This window comes from Mustela erminea, chromosome 7 (genome assembly GCF_009829155.1).
Source record: "Mustela erminea isolate mMusErm1 chromosome 7, mMusErm1.Pri, whole genome shotgun sequence".
Taxonomy (NCBI): Eukaryota; Metazoa; Chordata; class Mammalia; order Carnivora; family Mustelidae; genus Mustela; species Mustela erminea.
The window spans coordinates 52,410,735-52,434,771 of NC_045620.1; the positions used below are offsets into that span (position 1 = coordinate 52,410,735).

General features: G+C 49.4%; 1 protein-coding gene across 2 annotated transcripts in view; it reads right to left on the reverse strand.

The window, feature by feature from the left end:
- Positions 1–1,581: 1,581 nt before the first annotated feature.
- The window catches only part of SH3RF3 (SH3 domain containing ring finger 3), a 367,326-nt gene continuing 344,870 nt past the window's right edge, over positions 1,582–24,037 (reverse strand). Inside the window, exons 9-10 of one of the 2 annotated variants that reach the window (XM_032351627.1) lie at positions 10,936–11,210; positions 1,582–3,867 (exon numbers count right to left, since the gene is read on the reverse strand). In XM_032351627.1, coding sequence (XP_032207518.1) covers positions 3,699–3,867; positions 10,936–11,210 — 444 coding nt within the window. In that variant the 3' untranslated portion in view covers positions 1,582–3,698. Of the gene's footprint in view, positions 3,868–10,875; positions 11,211–24,037 lie in introns of both variants that reach the window. The other variant, XM_032351626.1, reaches the window with a different exon arrangement.

The window sequence follows — 24,037 nt, forward strand, 5'->3', positions numbered from 1 at the left end:
AAGGAGATGCTGTAAGGATGAGGCAAGATGATGTTTGTAAATTAAGTATAAGGCAAAGTTCATGATCGTGTGTCAGTCCCTCCATTTGGAAAAGCCCCAGGCCCTGGCCTCCCCAGCCTCAAAAAAGCACAGTTTCAGGACAGAATCCCAGGGAGGCATATGAGGGGCTCTACAGTCAGGGTACCTCTGCCCCACAGACTTGTGCATTGTCCAGCCGGGCACCCTTTCCTGACATATTGTGGTGGGTACTGCCTATATGTCCTCTGTCCCCCTCTTCTCATGCTGTCATTCTTGACATTTCATTTCTGTGGAGGGTTTAGGGTCCAGCTTCTGGTGCTTCAATAGGCTTGAGTCTAGGTCATAGTGTTCTGTGAGCAATGTGACCTGAGACAATTCATTTCACCTCTTCTAACCTTCATTGCTCATCTAGCGCAAATGAGGATGAGTAAATTTCACCGAGGGCGGGAGGGCTAAGTGAGCATATAATATACTTCCTTATTATAGTGCTGGGCCCTCACTATATTCCCCACCCACAACTTTTGCTCATATACATTCATTTAATTTTTGTAGAAGGAAAATGTCTCCTTGCTAAGCTTCCTTCCAGCTCAAGGATATATGTGATACTCAAAGAATATGGTGGGGGGGGGTGTCTTGGTTACGAAGGCAGTGAGATCTTATCTCAAGAAATACCCCAACCTCACTACTCACATCATCCAGACACAAGGCCTCTCCATGTTCATTTTTATTTAAAGACTCAGAAACACAGGCATCATAGTTTGTCATCACTGTCAATTCTTCCAAAATCACACGCTGACATTTGTGTGTAACAAAAACATTAGTGTGTGTGTGTGTGTGTGTGTGTGTGTGAACTGTGCAAAGTACAAAGAACTTCCCAGCCAGGCAGCTGAGCTTGTTTGGGGTGCCAGAGCCTGGGATTCACACGGTGAGGCTGCCAGGGAATTGCCTGCCCACTGTCTCCCCACTCCACTTCTGAGGCTCTTTGGTGGACCAGATGTCCCTGTCACTTCAGTGTCTGCTGACCTTGGTAGTGGCTATGAGCTCTACTGCATTGCTCAAAGCAAGTCACTTTGGCTGCCAAATGCCACTGATAACCAGGATGTCTAAGTTGCTGGGCAAGGGTAGAATGTGAGCATTCAAACAAGGTGTTGGTTTCATCTTAGTAGCCAAAATGAGTTGGTTATTTAGAACAAGTTGGCCCAAAGGGTCTAATTCTTCTTTTTCTCTTGTCTGTGGGCTAAACGGTCATGAAGGCTGATGGATTTGGCTTAAATGTGTTTGAAAACAGCCCAGAGCATGATGGCTGGCCTATGGCATTGCTTCCTTCCCGAGGTCATGCCAATGCCTGCCCCAACTCTGCCTCAAGAGAGGTCAGCTGATGCCTTGCAAAGGCACTGGCCACCAGCCCCAGCTCTCTGCTGTGAGTGGGTGCTGGGCTCTGGTGGGCTGCTGCCTCGCCCACAGTCACTAGGCTGTTCAGCGATTCCTACCTACCACGAGCATCGTGTGGGCGGTGGCTGGGAGAGGAAAGAAGGTCCAAGTTAGTCTGTTCTGTTGCTTGGTAACTGCCTTCATTTAAAAAAAAAAAAAATTTCCTTATTATCTGGGGATTTGTTAGTTCTGGTCTCCCTGGGGGCACACGTGTCTCAGCACATTCATCTATGCACAGTTTTGGTGATGGCGTGATTTTAAACACGTATGTGATTTTTGTGCATTTCAGGCAACTAATTTGGCATCAATGGCAAATGGATGCCTTCTGGTTGTCATTAACTCATGTATAGGGCTCCCTGGGTTTAAGCAGGATTTTGTCTTTCTTTGATTCAGAACAATTTCTCAAGTCTATTAAATCTATGATCATCTGGAGAGGGGGGAAGAGCCTTTGTTGAGGCATGATCCCACCCTCGTGGTGACCACCGGGTGGTAACAAATAGCCAAGTCACAGCCCCAGATAGGAACTCTGAAAATAAGCGCTTCATATTTCAAAGGCATCACATCATATGAGGGAATGTGTTTCTGGATTTTGTTGCATCTTTGAAAATCAGGCGATGCTATGTTACCAAAGGCTAATTTAGTCTGCCTAATTTAAACCTGAGTGGGTTTTGAAAAAATAGAGAGAAGGGGCTTATCAATTGTGACTTTGAGCTGATAGGAATGTATTCTTAAGGTCTGACTCTCTAGAGAATGAGATGGCCTGATGACAGGGCTTCTCCCGTCTGTATCTGTGGGAGGTCTGGGCTGCTGGGCTCAGGAAGAGGCCTTGATGGACCCCATCCAGGGCAAGGTCCTAGGATCAAAGGTGCCCCTTCTCTCTCTCCTCCTGGCTCCCTTGGATTCTGTCAGTCTGCAGCAATGCCTCAAATCCCTTTCTCCTCATTGTATTTTCAGTCTCTAGACCAACATTTGTACTGCCTGATAGGGAAATACTTATTAAAAAAAAAAAAAAAAGACAGAACTGTCACAAGGTGGTAAATCTGAACTGTGGTTAAAAACTGCTTCAGTACCAAGAAATCATATCTTGATAATGCTAATTGTAGTCTTTTTCCCTACAGCAATAAAAGGAAAATTCTGCCTTCCTAGACTGGGGTTGACCTTCATGTTCTTTTTACTGCCACACACAAGGCAATTATAGTGACCCTTCCTTGAAATGGTTCCAGTTCTTGAATAATAATTATCACTGTCTAGACATAGCATGAGGCTTTGGTAAGGGTTTAAGGAAATTGACTTTTTCCAAACTCCCTCCAACCACTTAAATGGATTCCTTCTTCTCCGTGGAGCAGTAGCCAATACTGATGTTGAGTACGTGGGCTTTTCAGAGTTTTCCAAAATTCATATGGTATGTATAAAAATTCTGCCCACTTGATATCAGCTCAGACATTTTTTTTCTCTCAAGCTCAACCAAGTCATTACTGGTTTACAAAAAGGCAGCACCAGATGTATGAAAAATAGGCAATGTATGACCTATTAGAAATATAGAAAGTTTGACAGCTTTACTTTAAAAAGATGTTGTAAGAAAGAAGCAATGCAAAGGGACAGTGGCCGCAAAATGAAATGTGTGGCTTATAATATGGGTAGGAAACAAAGCCAAGTGCGATCTCACGCCTCCTGCAGGAGCTGCGTGCGGGGTTGCCTGGGGGACTCTGGCGACCCGGCCACACCCCTGGGCCGGAAACACCCCTGCTGAGTGGCCAGGTGGCAGGTGACTGAGGTATATAGAGAGGTGATGGAGCAATCTGGACCCCACGCAAGCAGCCCGGGGCAGCCCTCAGACCTTCTGCTGCCGCCCCGGACCCCGTGCCTGCCATCCAAGCCCTGCAGCCCTTCCGCAGCGCCCAGGCTCGCGGGAGCAACAAACAAGAAGGCTGCAGCTTAGCAGTCCCTTGCAGAGCCGATCAACCCGCATCAGCATCTTCTCTTTTCAGAGATAGTTCTTTAGAATTTGCGCAGAGGGAAGGAAGCATTTTGTGGAAGAACAACCCCAAGGTGCACTCCTGCTGGGTGGCTGTAAGCGAAGGCACGACCTCCACATCCCCCAGCTCCCATCCCCGTCCAGGGTGGCCTCGCAGGAGCCTCAAAAGGGACCTGGGGCCCTCGGTGGCCCTGACTGCCTCTCTTTGCCCCCTGGGGATCCCGGGGAGTCTTTGTGCCTGGGGAGTGGGGCGTGGGGCGTGGGCAGCGTGTCCTCAGAAACTCTCCACAAAGCTGCCCGGGAAGAGGCCCGTGCGGCCGTTCCTCTGCAGGGTCCCCTTGTACCAGCCGTCTTCTCGCTTCTTGTGCACAAAGACTATGTCGCCTTCCTTCAGCTCAATCTCGGCCTCGCTCTGGGGAGGATATGAGACCACCACGCGGTACCTGGGGGGAAACAAGACACCACATTGGGTGAGACTGACCTTAGGCTGGAGGACGACCCCCAGGGCCTGCTCTTCACTCCACCTTTCCTTTTCCATCCGGTGTGAATTATTATAACTTGGGGCTACTTCCCCCACTTTTAAAAATCTCTACTTTGATTTTAATTTTTATACAACCTTTTCATTTTTTTATTAAAATTAAAAATATTCCCTATGTTGTCCTTTTGGACCCCGATCTATGCTTCCTGCCTGAAATGCTATCCCTCCCTCCAGCCCATCTGGGACGGTGGCCTCCTTGGGGGGAGCTGCAGCTGGAGGAGGGCAGCCTCTGCTGCCGGTGGGAGCTGGGCAGACCTGCAGCTCTGCAGCCGCCACCCAGCAAATAGCCCCTCATCCCAGCCCAGAATGTACACTGCAGCTCCTGCTGCCTGCCACTGGCCACAGGAAAGGAATGTCAGCCAGACTAGGGGCCCAGGTGCAGAATGACCGATGGCCTCCAGGGATTGGGTCACCCACAAATAGGAAATGAGCTGGGGAGGAGCCATGGACTGGAGGGTTGGTGATGCTGGGCCTCAGAGACCCAGGGCTTGAGCTGGTCTAGAGGGGCCACCCCCGGGAGGCACTGTCTTGCTGCTCTTTCCTTCTTGGCAATGCCTGGGCTGTGATCCTGGCTCACTGGCTGAAGAGACAAGGAGGGGATGTTCCTTCACTCTCAGTCATCCTGGGCTATGAAGACCTGTCCTCTGGGTCCAGCCTCCCCCATTAGCCACAGCCACACATATGGCCCCGGAAGGAGGTGTCCCCACGGCTGGCTGTCCTGAGGTCAGTTAAGGGGCTCTCTATGCGGAGTCTCTGACCTGTATATTTTGGCTTGGGAGAAATCAGAACATTATAAAACAAAAGAATTTCTTAAAGAGTGGCCGTGGACTTCATGACCCCGGGTCAGATTCCTGGCTCTGTCCTGGGCCTACTGATGAATCTCTGTGGAATGGGTCCAGGAGTGTGGCTTTTCAACATGTTCTAGGGGTCAATATTTGCTTGCTGCCGTCTGAGAGTCAAGGTCAAAGTGCTGAGCGAGTCTTCATTTTTCAGCCACCTGTGCAGAGGGCCTGGGCGCTGGCCCATCGGGGTTAGGTTAGGAAAGCCATGGTTTGGGGCATCTGGGGTTGGTGCTCTGGAGACGGCAGGGACAATGCATAGGCAGAGAAGACCCAGGCCCCTCTCTGGAAGCTTCCAGCCCCAGCTTGTTCCAGGCTTTGAGAGTAGGGGGCAGAGAGCATGGTGGCTCCCGAGGCCAACTTGGCAGGTAAGCAGGGGGCTCCTGCTACTGAGGGAGCCAGGCAACCTAAGTGCTTCAGAACGGCTGCAGGTGTGGGAGGGTCAGGCCCATTCTTACTGCTGTTCCTTGGCTTCAGATGCTGGCTTTGGGATTATAAAGGAGGAGAGAAAGGACTGTATGCCTCTCGCCCTCCTCCCCGCCCAGAATCTCTACAAACGGCAGCCTGCAGCCACTCCCCAAAGGACAGATGGCCTCTGTGTCTGTGAGATCCATGAGATCGCCCAGTGCCGCGCAGGCTGCTTGATTCCCACACCTCCTGCTCCCAGGCTGTGTGCACGACCTCAAAGACCAGTGCTGACCTTCCCTGTGGCTCTCTGCCACCCTCCACCTCTTTGTCAAACACCTGCCTCCTTCTCTTCCCTGAGGAAGAAAAGGCAAAGAGTGAGATGATTTCTCAGACTTCAAGACAAGTTTTGGCTTTAGCCTCCACTGCCAGATGTGAAGCAACAAGCAACTCTGAAAATGTAATTTGCTAGAAAAAAAGTAATTTGGTGCTTCTGAGCAATTCAATGACTTAATGAGCCCAGATGGATGATGTGGGCCTTTTGTATAAGAGTCGAGCAGTTAATGTTCCTGTCCAGATCATTCCAAGATTCAGAGCTATTTTTCCTGCTGCATGAAAGTAACTGATACTCCCTGGGCCAAATGAACAGTTAAGGACAGTGTAACTCTTGTGTTATGACTGCGGCATCATAGATCAGAAGAGACTTACTTCCCTGTACTGTGTTAAGGTTATGTTAACCACAGATAATTTTCAGACATAAAACTCAGGAAATCAGAAGGCTCAAGATCAGTATGAATTCCTACCATTGCCTATTGCAATTAGCATCACATGTGAAGGGTGATGTGTCTTCCTCCTGTCTCATCTGCCCCTCCTCCTGACAACGGGGGTCCCAAGGGGGGCCTGTGAGTGCCCAGCTCTTCAGAGCACTTTCTTCAGTGCTGTTGAGAAAGTGTGATCCCCAAGCTGGCAGAATGTGCTCATCGCAGAGAAGAGTCCTTCTAGGCTCTTGGAAATAAGCATATGTTTGTATCCTAAACACTAAACTCTGATAGCAACACATGTATTAGTTGCCTGTTGCTGCTGTAACAAATTTCCACAAACTTGGTGGCATAACTCAGCATTAATTTCTTACTCACAGTTCTTCAAGTCAGACATCTGATACCATCTCCCAGGCTGCACTCCTTCCGGAGGCTCTAGGGGGAAGGCACTCCTGGAGGCTGCCTACATTCCTGGCTGGACACTCCCTTCTGCGTCTTCAAAGCCAGCAACGCTGCTTGAGTCCTCACACCTCATCACCTTGACCTTCTCTGCTGCCTTTCTTTCTTACTTACAAGGACTCTGGGGTCACACTGCGCCCAGCCAGATAATCCAGGATAACCTCTCAATTTTAGAGTTAGCTGGTTAGCAACCTTTGTTCTGCCTGCAGGTTTCATTCCTTGAGACTATGTGAGGCCTCGAAGCCATGGTTTTGGGGAGTAGAGCATAGACATCTTTGGGAAGCCATTACTCTGCCTACCATGACACATGATAGATCAAAGCCAAAAACCTTTTAAATCCTAACAAAACCAAACAATTCACAGGCTGGTAAGAGAGGAGGATAAATACATGGTGTGTGTGAAGACGTGGGCAAAACGACATTGCCAATCAAAGGCTGAGGAGGGGGTGACAGGCAGCACTGGGGGCATCATCAGATCATTCTTCTAAAGGTCACAGCATTTCACAATATTACATACATCATTTCCAATATTATTAATGTTCTTTTTCGTGCATTCATACTTTCCCATGTATTGATCTCTGTGTTTTACAAATATTATAACTCTCAGACAGGTATATCCCTAGTTTGTAGATAGGGGAATGGGGACTCGAAAAAATGAAAACACCTATTTGGGTGAACACTTATTTGGGTAAGTGGTCAGTGCACCTATCTCTCAGAGCTACTTTGCAACCTCCCCGAGATATGAGAGAGCTGGGAGGCAGGCATCCAGAGGATGGGTGGTGGGGTGGCTGGCCCAAGAATTCCAACGCACTTGTCCAGGGTTGGTATATCCCTGCCAGGGAGCCAGGGCATTGGACAGTATTACTGGGTCCCGTAACTATAGTGCTCTTCTGTGTTCCCCGGGTACCTTCCAGAAATGTGGCTCCCTGTACACACTGTCCATAGGACTTAATATATCTAGATGGCCGAAGATTAGGGTCCCAAGGAAGGGGTAGTGATGGGCACCCTGGTTTACGCATTAGGCCTATGAGTTTGGCTCCTACAGGTCTCCTGAGAGACGGGCCTGCCACTAAGTGAGATGACTTGCAGGCCTGGCCTGGTGGGCCTGGAGGATGTTCTCCATGGTTCACTCCCCTGGGAGGCCTCACTCCAGCCCAAACTTCCTTCCTCTGTGAGAGTTTGGAGAGCAGCTCCCGGTGTCCCCCCAAATCCTCTGGAGAAAAATGGAGAGATCCGAGGGAGTATGAACATGGGCGACACCCCAGACATGCAGCAGCCACAGTCCAGCTGCTCCGCTCAAGGTAGAGAGGCCCCTTCCTCAGCACGCTGGTGGTAGAAACCTCCTGGAATCTGAGCCCCAGCTGCCCTTTGCCTTTCTCCCACCTCTGAGCCTGTAAAGTGGCCTTGCACACAGCTGGCTCTCGGCAGCTCTGTGGCCTGTGGAGTGAATGCCGGGGCCTCTAGAGAGGTGAGTCTTGCTAGGGCTGCTCCCCTCCAGCTGCTAGCTAAGTCTTATTCACGAGCCTGCAGGGTCCTAGGCCAAGTGCTTTCGGGAGCTGCCTCAGCTCAGAGACTAAGCCTTTCCTTTGTTAAACCCTCGCTCCAACCTGCTGGGGCTCTCCAGGACACCAGGCAGCTGATGGGCTGCACAGGGTGAGGGAAGGGGGCATCTGGGGGCTCATTAGGCAGTAGTTTGGTTTCAGGCTGTATTTTGAAAACTCTCATCACTAATGAGCTGCACAGTGTGCTGGGAACAAGCAGGGTGCCAAGAGTCTCTGGGTACAATAAGCCCTGATTAGATGGAATATTCACAGAATGAGAGTAATTCTCTGAACTTTCTAGTTAATCATAGACTCCCATGATTTTTTAGAATAGGGTCTTTTAAGACCTTTTATGAAGGAGTCTGGAAGTAGAGGGATCTGAGGAGAATAGAAACCTAGGGGAAATATGAGAGCAGCTTTGAAATATCTAGGTCTGTCACTCTCAGGAGTCACCAACATCATGACCTGAGGCAAAGGGATAGGGAACCACATTCAGAAATCACAGGCAGCTGGGGGTTGGTCTTGTGGAAGGAAGAAGGTTCTGACATGAAAGCACTACACAAAGTTGGAGGAGGCTCCCTGGAGGGAAGTAGAGGAAGAAAGAGAAATTGTGTGTATGTGGTATTTGTGTGAGATGTGTCTGAGGTATGTGTGTGGTATGTGTGGTGCATGTGTGTATATGTGTGGTGTGGGGTGTGTGTGTGTGGTATGCTATCAGGTATGGTGAGTGTGTGTGGTGTTTGTGTTTGGAGGTATACATGTGTGCCTATGTGTGGTATGTGTATGTGTGTGGTGTGATATGTGTGTGATGTGTGTGTTTGGGGGTACCTGTGTGCATGTGTGCAGTACGTGTGTGTGGTGTGGTATCAAGTGTGGTGGAGTGTGTGTGGTGTGTGTGTCCTGTGCGTGTGTGTTGTGGTATCAGGTGTGTGATGTGTGTGTTTTGTCTGTGTGTGCGGTGTGGTATCAGGTGTGGTGTGGTAAGGTGTGAACTCAGTCTCCTCAGGGCCTGGGGATTTGCTGTAGGGGAGACACGTCATGCTAATGGGTCCTGCACTGAGTGAGTCTGAACGACAGTTGTATATTGAATACACAGGGGGTGGTGACCAACTGCGAAGGACCCTGAAGCAGATGCTAATATCCTGGCAGGGCTATGACATGGTCCATAGTGTCTGAAGACCAGAGACACCCATATCACTTGGTGGGCAAACTACATTGGCACGACTGCTGACCATGCTCCTCAAAGCGGTTCAGAGTCCAGGCTCCATGGTTGGAAAGCCCTCATTTCAATCACTGGCTTGGCAGCTAACTTGCTGTGTGATCTTGAGCAAGTGGCTTAGCCTGTGAATAACCTCTGTTTCCTCAGCTATAAGATGGGATACTGAATTTGAAGGGTTCTTGCAAGGACTGAGGTAACACACACAAGACACCTAGAACATGCCAGCAGATGGTAAGCTGATGCACAGCATGGCTGTGGTAGGTATTTTCGACTGGAATCCATGCTGGTTGTTGGGTGTCTGAATGTCACTCCCCAAACGCTAGCTATCATTCTAAATGCAGACTTACAGAAATCCATACGAAGCTCACGCTGTCGCTCCGCCACCTGGGGAAATTGCCCTCTCCATGCCCTAGATCTCAGTACCACAGCATCAGCCCTAAAGCCCATCGTCTGGGTATGTCTTGGCAAACTGGCCTGTGGCTGGTTTGTGTGGTCCGAGAACAAAACATACTTTTACTTTTTTAAATGGCTGAAAACCAAATCAAAACAAGACTATTTCGTGACACAAGAAAATCACATGAAATTTAAATCTTGGTGTCCGTAAGTGGAGTTTTACTGGAATACCCACACCCGTCATTTCTATGTTGTCTATGGCTGCCTTCACGCTGTCATGGCAGAGCTGAGTGGTTGCGACGGAGACCTTATGACCTACGACGTCTGCGGATTTTCCCACCTGGGCCTTGACAGAAAAGTTATGTCATCACCCATTTACACGGAACCTCAGCTAGCCTTGCCTTGGTGCTGGAGGTTAGTGGGTGCTCAGGACAGTGTTGGCCTTCTCAGGCTTCAAGCACCGGGAGACACAGGAAAGGGCTGGCTGTCAGTCAGTGTGGCTGAGGGGAGGGGCATTCTGACAGAAACGTCAAGTTTGCTCTCTCAGGAGACTGCTCACATTTTTACTATTTAAGCAGTGTTCCAACAAGAAGCCACTTAGAAGGGGAAGAGTACTTCCCCGCTGTCTTAATCTGACACCATCCTCTCTCCCTGCAGTGCCTTCCAACCCTTATTCGAAGCTCTTGAAGGACTACCTCAAATGGGCCCATCCACTGAGCAGGATACCAGTTTCTGACCCCTTGTAAAGTTCAAGCACCTGAGGCCCCCACCCTGTAGATTGTGCATTGCTCTGTAAAACTCTAAGCTTAACTGTGACGTTTCTGGTTTTGGTAAAAAACAGTGAATACTGGCAATTTTGTATGGTTCAACCCAACAGACTATAAACCTTGAAGCCAATCTGGGGGTAATGTTTTATAACTTTAAGATGTTATAGCTGGCTTCCGGGGTAGGGCACTCCAGGTTTCCACAGGGCTGAGGGGGCGTAGTCCCTCACTAACATCATCGCTTTCTTTGGGCTCAATACCCCATCAGTTCTGCCAAATGTCCTGATGAATCCCTTGCAAATCCCAAACTCAGGATCCAGGTGGATTCGGAACATGAAATATGCCCCCCTTCATTCCCAAATGTGTTTTATCCGATGCTCACCAGCCAAGCTCAGGAGTAGATGTGGTAAGAGGGATGTTGGATAAATTTATTCCACAGAAAATCCCCTTTGTCACTCTTTCCCTCAATGGCTCTAATCTCAGAGACCAGCCCACACCAAGGTGCCAGAGGACGTGAGCCCACCCTCCCCCCTTACCTCTCCCTGGACAAAGGCTTGGGTTCGGGACGGATGGCAGCCATGGAGAGAGATGCTTGCCTGGAGGGGGATGAGGAGAAGTTCAGATCCAAGGAGCCCGCCTTTCTGTGCAGCGGTTCCATGCCCACGGCACCCTGCATCTCGCTCTCTATGGGGCAGGACCCTGCCCTGCCGTGGATGGACAGTGAGGACACTTCGGGCCCCACTGCACCCTGGAGTGAGGTGTCCACTGCCACCTGGGAGTCGTGAGTTGGAGAGATGGATGGTGGGGAGCGAGATTTCTTCTTGGTGGATGCCCCAGCGAGAAGCTTCAGCAGCCCACTCTTCTTCTCTTTCTGGAAAGACACACAGAATTGAAATCCCGTAGGTTAACACTCCTAAATGCCTTTGCTGTTGACAAGTGAGGAGGGAAGTATCATCTTACTTAGAAACTTTAAACAAATCTAGTAAAGCTGGTTAGAGGAAGAAAACAAAGTTAAGACTGAAAGTTTCTCCAACTCTTGTTTTCCTTTCTTTCCCAAACCTGGTGCAAGTGACCCAAATGGACCCAGGAGGCCCAGAGGCAGCCCAGAAGGCACTACTCCCAGGAAACAATGCTGTCGGCAGGGGGGGCCTTCCTGACAACACCCCCCACCTCGCCATCACAGGACCATTCCAGATGGGCAATTCACTTGCTGTGATGAAGGAGCCAGCAGTCAACATAATTTGCTTTTTTTTACCTAAGAGGGGAGTGAAATGACTCTACATCATGCTTCCTGAGATTAGCTCCTTTAACCGGTTTATAGAACCAGAGCCCATGTAGCCTGGACGCATCTTTGTTTGGAAACCCTGGGCAGCGCTGTAGGCAAACTCTTCTCTGCACAGATTTCTTTATACCACACAGGAAACAGGCAGTGTGTGGTGTGTGTGTGTGTGTGTGTGTGTGTGTGTGTGTGTGTACCACATAGATTCCCTGAGAAAGTTCTTTGCAGGTGGGAAGGACCACTTGTCCCAGAGCCCAGGGCAGCACCCCAGTGAGGGTGACTTCTCTCTCGGTGAATTCCCTCAGTGGGAAACATCCTGATAAGACCTCTTTCCCCAGCAGGTAGCTTCCTTATCTTAAGAGAAAGGGCTGCTATGGGATGTGACAGCTAGCAGGTCATGGCTCTTCACACAAAACACCTGTGACATAATCAGAAGGATCTGCCCTTATAATCATGGTGCCATCAATATGCTGTCCCCCTAGGATGTGCAGACTGCTCTCCTGTTTCAGCTTACTCCCAGTTCCCCTGGAGGACTGCACGGCGCCCCACAAAGCCACCGGCTGGCAGGACCGTGAGCAGAGTCTCCCCTGGGGGCCCAGCTCAGTATTCCCTTTGCACTGAAGGGGCATCCTAGGGGCTTAAAGCAAGATCTCAATAAAAAACAGAGAACAGGCTGGGGTGGTGACACAGACCTAGAGAAGGATCTGGGCAATGCCCTCGGGTGGCCAGGACCAGCCACCATGGCTGCCCTGAATTCTGCATATCACTGTTAGTGAATGGGCATGTCAGCTTCAGCATGTGCTGATTACATGGAAACACGGAAGCAAGAGTGAACCATTGCCAATGAGCGAGGTATGTGTGTGAAAGAGAAAGTGTGTGCATGCAGAAGTGCTTTTAGAACAATACCCTTGCTCTGGGATTTGACCATCTTTATGATCTTACTCGAATTTTATTTATTTTAAAGATTTTATTTATTCGAGAGAATGAACACTTGAAAGAGAGCATGCACGAGTGAGGTTGGGGGGCAGAGGGACAAATGGACTGCCCACTGAGCAGGAGCCCGACTTGGGACTTGGGCCCTTGAGATCATGACCTGAGCCAAAGGCAGATACCTAATCAACTGAGCCACCCATGGACCCCAAGAGTTTAGTTTTCTTTCTTTTTTTTTTTTTTTAAAGATTTTATTTATTTATTTGACAGAGAGAAATCACAAGTAGATGGAGAGGCAGGCAGAGAGAGAGAGAGAGAGAGAGGGAAGCAGGCTCCCTGCTGAGCAGAGAGCCCGATGCGGGACTCGATCCCAGGACCCCGAGATCATGACCTGAGCCGAAGGCAGCGGCTTAACCCACTGAGCCACCCAGGCGCCCCAAGAGTTTAGTTTTCTAATGTTCAGTGGAAATCAGGTGGCAGGGGGATATGGGCACATGGTGTAGGACAGTGACAGCACAAGGCAGGCTGAAGCTAGAGCCACTGAGTCAGCGATGACCATCAGAAACTGCTTTGGTCACAGGGCTGAGAAGACCTTGAGGTGGTCTGACGGAGGATTTCCTTTTCCCAACCTACTTGTCTGCATGGTTAGAGGCTTCTGTGGGAGGGCGGGCTAAGTGGTCCCGAAATATTCTTAAGCTAAGCCAGTAACACTTTAGTATGAACAGGTCTGTATGTTTTTCTCTACTCTTAGTATGGATGTTGATAGAAAGAATGGAAGTAGATGTCCTGGATACTCTCCCTGGTGAGGACTGGCGAGTATGGGTGAGCCCCAGGCTAGTGGGGAGCAGGTGGGTGTGGGGTAACACAGCGAAGGGCAACCCCTTGTCTTTATGTCGCCCCAGCTCTGTCCTCCTTCCACATCCACATAGTGGTGACACACTTGGGAGAACTTCATGAGTTTGGCCACGAGGGGGCACCACAGAGCTGGCTCAGAGGCGTCCTTGTCTCCCAAGTAGCTGGGGCTCTGAGGCCACTGCCACAGCCACAGCCATGGCCATGGCCACGGAGAGGTGCGCACAGCTGGCCAGGTGTGTCTGCTCTTCATGATGATAGTCTCCTAACCCGAGGTTATGAAGGGGAGGGCACTGGAGGTGGGACACGGTGTAGGCGTGAGGGGTGGCGTCTGATGGTTCATGGCCCTCTGGGGGCTGCAGAAGGGTAAGCCTGACCACTGGATGCCCGATGGACACCCAGACACAACACCCAGACCCTGCCAGGCCAGGCATCACAAAAGCTATCTGCTATCAAATGCTCACATTCCAGTCACTAACCCTGTGGCAGGGTGAAGCTGAAAGTGACCAGTTAAAGTAATTTAATTGCATAAGTACACATAGAATACATATACAGTGACATAAAATTATGCAGAGTGTGCACGGGATTGGCAGCCCCGCCAGCGCGTGGAGGCAGGAGGAGCCACCGCCTGCCCTCGCTGCTATCCCTGAGGGGACTGACTTAGGCTGGGCCCAAGGGGCAGCCCTAGTGGTAGGCCAGTGGGCTCCCAGGACCCGGTGCGAAGCAAACACACGGAGAGCAGTTTGACAGGGTGGACCTCTAGGCCATGACACTGGACTATCAGACGCTCAACGGGCATGGGGTTCCACTAGCAATTCATGAGTCAGGAGGCACACACCCAGTGGGGCATCACCTGCCGTGAGAGATGCCAGCCAGAGTCCCAGCCAAAAGGGCTCCAGGTGGGAAAGACTTTCCACAGTGACTGCCCCCATCACCTGGGAACAAGCACTGGCTCCACTATATCCAATTATCTCACTGCCATTCAGAGCCGTGTCCCTGGCCTCTGCTTCATAGGTGTTAAAAGCAGAAGGAGACAGAATGAGGATGTGCCCAGGGCAAGTGGGGAGCTGCCTCTTAGAGTTTCAGGGGTGAAACCACAGCCCTACCTGACACACCCCATGTCAACCAGCATGACAGCACTTGTGACTCTTAGGGTGGTGTCCTTCTGCCACCAGCAGAGAAGAGGTTTGATCAACAGAAACTCTTTTACAAGGTGCTGTCTCAGGACAGAAACCCCTGAAGCCTTGAGCCACGTCACCATAAAGCATGCTGTGCAGAGAGAAGACAGAGCCACTGGGTCACTTAGCGCGTTTGTTGGGAAGTATGGCCTTAGCAGTGGTTTGGAAAGAGGTGCACAAAAGTGATGGATAATATTCTTGTCTCAGCTCTCCACAATTGAATATGATAGATGATTTTCTTATTTTGACTTTGGCAAACACGGATATCACGACTGGAAAACCCTCTCCTCCACTGTCCATGACTGAATTCTGCTAATGCCTCCAGTACTTGGTTATTACAAATTGCTGTGGAATTTGGTGACCTGGCAATTACCACGCACACAGAATTCACAGATGTTCCAAGCCCTCCCCCTGGCGGTCGCCCTATTCTGGGTGATGCAGGTAAGGATCCGCCGATGGGCACTTTAATGGTGATGGGAACAGACCTGCCAATCAGTTTTAGGAGCAACACCACAGGCAATGAAAAGTTTTAGAGGACACAATTTCATGTTAATCTGGACTAGAAGTTTGTTAAAAGAAAGATGGATTTGCCTGGGTTTCTCCTGGGAAAATAACTAAATTAGGGATTTCCTGAGCCTGGTCAGAAGCAGAGAATGGTGACCCCCCTTATAATTTTGGGGTTGTTTTAGGTATGTTTTAGGAGAGTCATTGCTGTCCTACACCGTTTCTGGCCAGCATTCCACTGCCTCCATCTGTGGCCTCCATCCCCCTCTCCACAGGAGGGTCACTTTCTGTCCCCAGGCCATGGTGCAGCCATTTCAGCCTTGTGGGGGGCCCCTGAACAGTCTGAAGTGTGGGGACAAAACTCCGCCCTCTTACAAGTCCTGCGTGTGGAAGGCACATATGCAGAGAAATGTGCCCTCATCTTTCCAAACGAGTGATGGGATGCTCCTTCTCCTCTGCGAGGCCCTTCACTGCACCCCATGCAGGCAACCCTCCCTCGAGGCCTGACTCCCTCCCCTTCCTCTGCCGCTGGAACAGGACAGAAGCGCAGGGGCAGCCCAGGCCAGTGATATGAAAGCCTGGCTCCGAGTCCTGGTTCCGCCAACACTGGGTTGTTAAGATGACAAATGGAAGAGTCCTTTTTAAACTATGAATGCATGTCACAGGTATTTGATTGTGTGGCTGCTTTTATGATGTGTTTATATGATGTGCTATTTTTAGGTTTTTGCAAAACACCCACCACCTACTTAGCTCCCAGTATGTTTTTGCTCAATGAATAAAAGCAACTTCACTTCCACCTGAGGCAGGTGTCTCACTGAGACTCCTCATCTTGCCTTGAGAGACCCCAACAGGCAACACGGGGTCCCTTGGCTCTCCGACTTCAGGTACAAAGAACCAACTAGGAAATTGGATAAAGTGTCAATGTTGGCTCCACCCTCAAAGATTCTAACCAAGCAGGTCTGAAATGGGGGCCAAAAAAAGTGATTCTGATCTAGGACCCGCGAAGGGATCAATTACAAGCCAATGTGTCAACCTGCTGAAATCATCAGGAGACTACAGATAGTGCTGTAAACACCCAGAGAAGAGACCGGATTCATGGGAAGTGGAGCAAACAAGGAAAGTGGTTTGCTGAGCACCTGCTAAATGCCCAGCCGGAGGAACAGGTATGGATTTTAAAGCTGTGCTTTGCGGTGTTGGCCTACGTGGGTGTGCTGATTCTAAGCTGAGGGTCTGAGCTGTCTACCAGCTTCCAGGTGGGGTCATCCTGCCTGGTCACACTCTCAGAGGCACAGGCTGATGTATGAATAGAGGCTCAGCAAGCAAGACAGGCCACACCAGGCCCAGGAACAGGCTTGAGCCAAGGGCTGCGGGTACCGGATAAGGTAATTCTGGAAGCTCTGGTTCTCGAAATACGCATGCAGTTCTGAAAGCCTCCCTCAGCATATAACCAGAGCATCATCATGTGAGAGAAGAGCTTATGAGTTGCATTAAAAAATTTATGTGTGTACACACACACACTAACACATATGGACACATACACACTCTAAAATAAAGTCATACCCTACTTTGAAAGAACCATCTGGAAACATAACATTCAAAAGAAGAGTTATTTGAAGGTGTTCATTCATTATAGGAAAACTGTACAACATTTTACAAATAATAAAATAATAGCTTTTCTGTTATGGTTAAAATAGGGGCCTCCCTAGGGGCCTTAACTGTTTTACAGAACATTAATGTAAAAACTTGGCAAAAGGGAAAAGAAATTGAAAGTTCAAATTAAGAACTTCTGCCCATTAAGCATCAACCAAAAATTATGGAAAATTCTCTGTGAAATTATACAAAGCCAAAGGGAATAGAACTTGACTTATAAAATATGACATTAAAATCTTCAGGGATACAATTCATTTCATTAAAGTGAGGTAAATCCGTAAATGTTACCTATAAGTAGCACGTTATTTGATCAAGTTGTCTCCTTTGTTAACCTATGTTAAAGAAAGTGGCCACAGCCTAGTTCCCCTCAACCAGATTCTTAATTCTTTTTTGTGCAGGGAAATATTTAAAATCTCTGGTCAGGCACACACTGAACACAGAGCCACCTATGGTGGGTAGTATGTCAACTCAGACTTGATTGCAAGGCTTAGCCCTAACAGTCTAGGAAAACCTCAGCCTGAAGAAGAATCCCTAGTTGATTGGACCGGGGATGGGTGCACGCTCCGTTCAAAGTCAGGAGGATGACTGAGAACTCTACCTTTGAGAACAAAGGATCAAACACAATCACACATTTTCACTCTGTGTTTGCATGAGCTGAGACGCAGGAGACAATGGTCACAAGTCATGGGTCATGTTCAGATGATGTGTGGACACTCAGTGACCTGGGAGCATCTTCAGCTGAGAAAAGCATAGAAATACTCCTTCCAGATGGTTAATATTAGTTACAGGATTGAGCAGGCACAGGAGGAAGGCTCTGGGCAGTATGCAGTTTTTGTGATGTGATTTTGTATTTGTTTGAGTGTATTTCTCAATGTGTATTTCTTTCAGTTTAACGGGGGAAACATAATAAAGGAAAAAGGTGTCACCTGTTGCTTTGAACATAATGGTACTAGACGTGATGAGCCAGTGAGAACTTTTGCTATTAGCTTATGGACGAGGTGGTCTTATAAGAGGAGGCTCTTGGGGTGGTGGTCTTGAGGACTGGGCTGATTGGATATAAGAAAAGGGAGAGGGCCTGGGGGTGATCTGGTCCCGGTGAGGCATGAGAAGGTGTGGAAGGAGGAGAGGAGCTGTCTGTGAGATGAGAAAGGCAAGGGACAGCATATCCTGGGGCCATGAGAGCAAGCAGAGGTTACTGGAAGTCTGCTGGGCAGACACTGGGAGCTGCCAGGAGCTGTGGTTGGGGGCAGAGGTGTGGGAGGGAGAACGGCAGGTGAGCGAGTGACTTGGGCGGCAAGGTCATCAGTACGCAGCCATGGATGAGGAGACAGAGTGGGGACAATGGGACCAAAGACAGGGATGGTGACCATCGCAGGGCATTTGGAGGGAAGGTGATACTAGCTCCTGCCAGCGGGCAATAGGAGGTGGGGGGCGTGCGTCCTGCTGCGGCTGTGCACTCGCTCTGTGCCCGTGTGGCCATGGCAGACTCTGGCTGACACAACAGAGTGAAAAAGAAAACAAAACCAGTTTAGAAGATGGTCAGATAGTTCTCAGATGCCACATCAACTTACGGGCAGTCAAGAACATCTCAGGGCAGGCATCAGTGGCCTCCAGGAAGACCAGAGCTTGGAGAAGTGGGGGCATTGGTCTTCATACCTCTGAGAATGACCTGCAGCTGTACACTCAGGATGGAACTGTGAGACTAGGGTATACTCAGAGGCCTGGGGCACATGGTTTGGGCATGACAAACAGTGCTGGGGGCTTTGAGGAAACTTTAGATCATCAAAATAAGAAACCAAGGGACATGGCACATCCTTATCTTTAGCTACTAAGTCTGGCTCCCAGACAGCAAGGGACCACTTGGAAGACTTTCGATTAAAATATCATGTTTGGAAGGTTTCCTACTGGAGGTGGGGAAAGGGTAATTAAAAGTTATGCCTTGTTAAAATTTAGGTGGGGAAAGGCACATCTCTGCCTGAAATACAGTTACTGGAAGAGCAGAGAAGGCGTTATAACAATATAAATTTGTAGTGCATCTTCAGAAAGGGTAGAGAAATGCAAGATCTATAATAAATAAAAAGGAGGAAGTTCACAAGCTAATTAAGAGAGAGGAAAACTGTGCATTTAGCTATTGGCTATTTTAAACATGGAAACACATCTTCAAAAATACTGCCCTCACAGGAGAGCAAAGTTGAAGACTGAGTCATGAAAATAACGGGGAAGGGAAGCAGCAGATAATAATGTGCCAATCTGATCGTGCTTTCTCTGGCTTTTGTTTTTGATGGGAGAGGTGCCTGCTGCAGTATGCTGCTTCTCTTGCAGAGAAGCCAAGAGCTGCCAGGTCACAAGGGTGATGGGTAGAGGAGCCACTTCCTTCTCCTTGGTCACAACGGTGATGGGTAGAGGAGCCATCACTTCCTGATGGGTAGAGGAACCACTTCCTGCTCTTCCTGAGGATTGGAACCATTAAGTGAAGCCTTCGTTCAGTGCTCTGCCTGTGGCACTGTGCTGGGCACTCTGAATGGACAGAAGAGGAAGCAGGAGTTCAGGTTGACCAGTCAAGTTCAGTGCAGCAGGAAAAGCTCCTGGAGTACAAGATACTGTCTCCCTGAGGAACCTCAATTAGATGGCACATCATGACAGCTCTGGAGACTGATGGAACTAGGTGTCACTGTCATTTACCAGCTGACCGATCTTGAACAAGTCACTTGACTGCTCTTAGGCTCAGCTTCCTCATATGTAAAATGGACAATATGTATATATATAGATAACTAATTATACGCAGACTACTTCTTGAGAGCTCGCTATGAACCAGGCACTAAGTCTTGGACATCATTAGCTCTTACATTCTTGAAACAACCCAACAGAAAAAACACAATCTCTGAGATTGTAATCAGTGGACACAGGGCAATCAACTAGAAAGTCATACCATCTGGATTTAAACCCAGGATTCAATTCCAAATTTGAATGCCAGCTCTACTGCTTTGTCCTGCAAACTAAGGTACAACCTTAGTCGGTAAGTGGGAGGCTCACTGCTGAGGTTTCTGTGTGTTCAGGTCACTTCATAGATGGGCACCGAGGTATTTACACAGAGCGATGATTACAGAACACAAGGGCTGCATGATGATAAAACAGAGGGTTGGCCAGTTACCCATCACTCTTGTGACCCGACAGCTCTTGGCTCCTCTGGGCTGCTTCCTCAGGAGCGGATATTGGCATTGGCCTCAGTGCCAGTGATCAGAGGACTGGTGAGGATGGCAGGTAAAGCCCCAAGCAGAGTGCCCGGCACTAAGCAGGCTTTCGGCAGAGAGTAGCTGTCATGACTCTCAGCGATGGTGGTTGTGTATGCCTGTGGTCTTCATCTATTCGCCTGGCCCTCAGCCAGCACTCATGTCCTGGGAGCACAGCCTGAGGTCAGAGGAAACCTATCACGTGCAGTTACCCACCACAAAAAAAGATCGAGTAGGACTCGGGTGCCAGCCACCTGCCTCTGAGACTCTGGAAGCCTCTTGTGCAAAAAGAAGTTGAAAAATATGCTCCAAGTCCCGGAGACAGTACACTCAGAAGCTCCCAATTTGCAGAAGCACCCCAGTCTCTGTTTGTAGGGCAGGAACATTGCAAGAAGCAAACCATACTAACCACGTTGTTTTTCCTTGTTTTGTTCGCACTCAGCTTGCTGGCTGGAAAGCACCAGGTGCCCTTTCCAGCTTCCAGAAAACACAGTAAATAAAGATGGTGGCAATATGGTGGGGACTAGAACTTGAGAGCAGACAGACACCAGGGACCCACCTCATTTGGGTCTCTGGTCACCCTGAACCTGACCTGCCCAGGGCACCGGCATCTCCTGCCCATTGAGAAGGGCCCTCTGCTGGACTCCTCGACCCTGTATCACGGTTTCTTTCCACACCCTTCTGCTCAGCGGCTGGATTCTTCCTGTTGCGCCGCACCTTCTCCCCAGCCCCAGGTACAGACGCTGCTGGACTCGGTCCCTTTCATCACTCGTTCATGTTCTCTTGCCGGAAGCTGTGACACAGGATTGGCTCTTCAATTCTCTCTTCTGCAGGGGAAGCATCTCTAGCCCCAAGGTCTCAAATGAGCTCTAGGTCTCTCATCTGCAACTTCATCTAGACGCTTCTTAAAGGTAGAAATCACACAAATAAAACCATCAAAATATGCCTGGAGCTGTGAGTTGGAGGAGTGGGGAGGCTCCCTCTGCCCAGCCCGTTGAGAGAGATGCAGAGGTGATCGTGTCCCCCGTGCCCATGCCTGGGTGAGGGGCCGGGTGAGCCCAGAGGATCAAGGGGCGCAGAAAGAGGGAATGAGGTAGAGCCAGGGGCTGCGGGTATGTCCTCCCAGCACCCTCTGCTGACCAGCGCCTTGGCACCATGCCGCCAATTCCTGTCTTCCTCCTTGGCAGAGGGCAGCAGCCTGAGGGTCCCCCATCTGCTTGGGGCTGTGGGGGCCACATCAGGATGAAGGCTGTTCCTCCAAACTCGTAAATCATGGCAGCCCACACTCACCCACCCCTGATCTGTGTTTATCACTCTCACTCATGTGGCAGGTCTTGCCCCTTTCCAGAGGCCTGACTCTCATGCTTTTACTTCCTTCTCTGTCAAGGAGGCAATGACACCCCCCCCCCACTTCTGTTTTACAGAGGAGGACAGAAAGCTGAGCATTGATCACATGCCTGGGGTTGCGTATACCATTTCTACTTTAATGTACCTTGTCTTAGTTGGCTCACGCTGCCCTAAAAAATAACAAATACTGGGTGGCTTTAAGAGCAGACATGTATCTTCTCCTAGCCTAGAGGATGCAAACCCATAATCGGGGTGCCAACATGGTCAGGTTCTCAGTGAGGGCTCTTTTCCCAGCTATAGATGGTTGGTTTCTCTGGGACTTTCCTTGCTGTGGGGGCATGCAAAGGGAGCCCTCTCTCTTCCTCTTCTTCTAAAGCCACTTAGTAATCCCATGACAGGGCCCCACTCTCATGACCTTTTCTAGTAATTACCTCCCCAAGGTCATCTCCACCTGTCACTACATTGGGGATTCATCATATACCCATTCATTGGGCAGGGTACCCAAGTATTCAGTTTATAACATTCTGCCCTTACCCTCCAAATTCATGTCCTTCTTATATGCAGAATGCATTTATTCCATTCCAACAACTCCCAAAGTCTTAATTAATTCAGGCTTCAACTCCAAAGTCCAATGTCCAAAGTATTATCTCAGTATTCAAATCAGACCTGAGTGAGGCTGGAGCTCCAGCTAGGAGCCTGTGAAGCCAGACACACCATGCAACCCCAGGCACCATAGGGCACAGGCGTAAATGAGACATTCCCATTCCAAATGGCAGAAATGGGAAAGAGAAGGAGCTACATGTCCCAGGCAACCCAAAACTTAGTAAGACAAACCCCACTGGAGCCTGAAGTTTGAGAATACCTATCTGGTTCACTGTCTCCCTTGTAGACCTGCATGCAAGGCTTCCATCAGAGGCCACCTGCCTGTTGGAACTGAGGGTTTGGCCCTCATGATCTCTGAATCACCTTAAGGTCCTTCGTCACCTTCTGTGAAAAATAGTGCACATTTGCAGCCAGATAGCTCTATGGTCTTGTCCTGTAGGATCCAAGAAGTCCTACAGCCACCCTTCATTCCATCCCACTTGCTCTGTTCCTGCTTGTTCAAAGTGGCAGTGTCCCTACACTCCTGGCTCCTGTGGAGATGGCTAGTCACCTCCATGAGCCACACCTGACATCTCAAATCATTGTTCAGGCTCACACTTACATTCTTCTCAGAACACGTGTTCTGATTTTTTTTTTTTTTTTTTTTTTTCCAATTTGGATAGCCTAAGAAATTTCCTAAGTGCCCAAGTTCTGGTTCCTTTTTGGTAAACAATTCCTTCTTCCTCTTGCACTCTACTCTAAGCAGTCAGGAGCTAAGCCAGTCCTAAGACACTTTGTTTAGAAATTTCCTCAGCTAACCAACAATGGCATCACTCAAAGGTCCACAGGAGAACACAGTTCAGCTAAATTCTTTGCTGCTTTATAATGGGGAGTGCCCTCCTTCCCGTTTCCAATAATGCATTCCTCATTTCCCTCTGAGATCTAAGAGACACTATTCTTTAACATTTATATTTCCACCAATGTCCTGTTCATGATTATTTAGGTATTCTCTAAGAAAAGAGCCTTCACCAGAACTGTCTTCAATGTCCATAGATCAGGCACCTCAAACTCTCCCAGGCTCTACCCACCGTCAGGTTCCACAGCTGCACCCACATTTTTAGGTATTTGTAAGAGTACCACCCCACTTCCTGCAACCAAAATCTGCATTAGTTTGCCCGGGTATCCATAGCACACTATCACAGACTGGGTGACTGAACTAACAGAAACTTATATTCTCACAGCCTGAAAGGTGGAGGTCTGAGACTAGACTGTCAGCTTGTGAGGGGTCTCTTCCTGGCTTGCAGAAACCCCCTCTCCTGTGCTAACGGGGCCTTTCCTTAGGTGTGCATGTGGAGAGGGAGGTCTCTCTCTTCCTCTTTTTCTAGGGCCATTGATCCCAACAGGAGGGTCCCACCCTCATGACCTCATCTAACCCTAATTACTCATCAAAGGCCCCACCTCACACTGGGCGTTCATGCTTCAACTTATGAGTTTTGGAGGGACATGAACATTCAGTCCAAAACAGTCTTTTACATAACTGCTGGGTGAGGGTCATAGTCACCTCATTTGCAGATGAGGAAATGCAAGTTCAGAGAGATGAAGTGGGTGGGACTGGGCTTTGGATCCAGGACTCCATGGTGAATCCCAGGCCTGCCATTCCCCCTGCAGTTGATGAATGAGTGAATGGAGGGAGGGTTTACCGTTCCTTCGTTACTGGGGTCATCAAGGCCTCTGGGCTCGGCTCGCCCACCCTGATCTATCCTACACACCAGAGCCCGACTACAGTTCTGGAACATTACTCAGTGTCTGCTAAGTCTAACCAGTCTTCACTTACTGAGCCTGAACACAGTCAGAACTCCAGGGCTGAAGTGGCCCAAACGCCCCCAACGGTCCTGCAGGCCCTTGAAACTTTCTGAGTGATGGATATTGGGTGCTATCCCCAGATCAAACACAGCCAATCTACACAGGACAGCTGAGTCATGTCGCTCTCTTTCCTCTTGGCCCCATTGTCACCAAAGCCTTCCCCAGGGCAGAGCTCACTGCACACATGCCCAGGCCCACCCCAGGCCAGCACTCCACCAAGGCTTTGAAGAAGCATGATCTGAGCCCAGTGGGCCTGTGGAAGCCACACATGCCACTTCTTCAG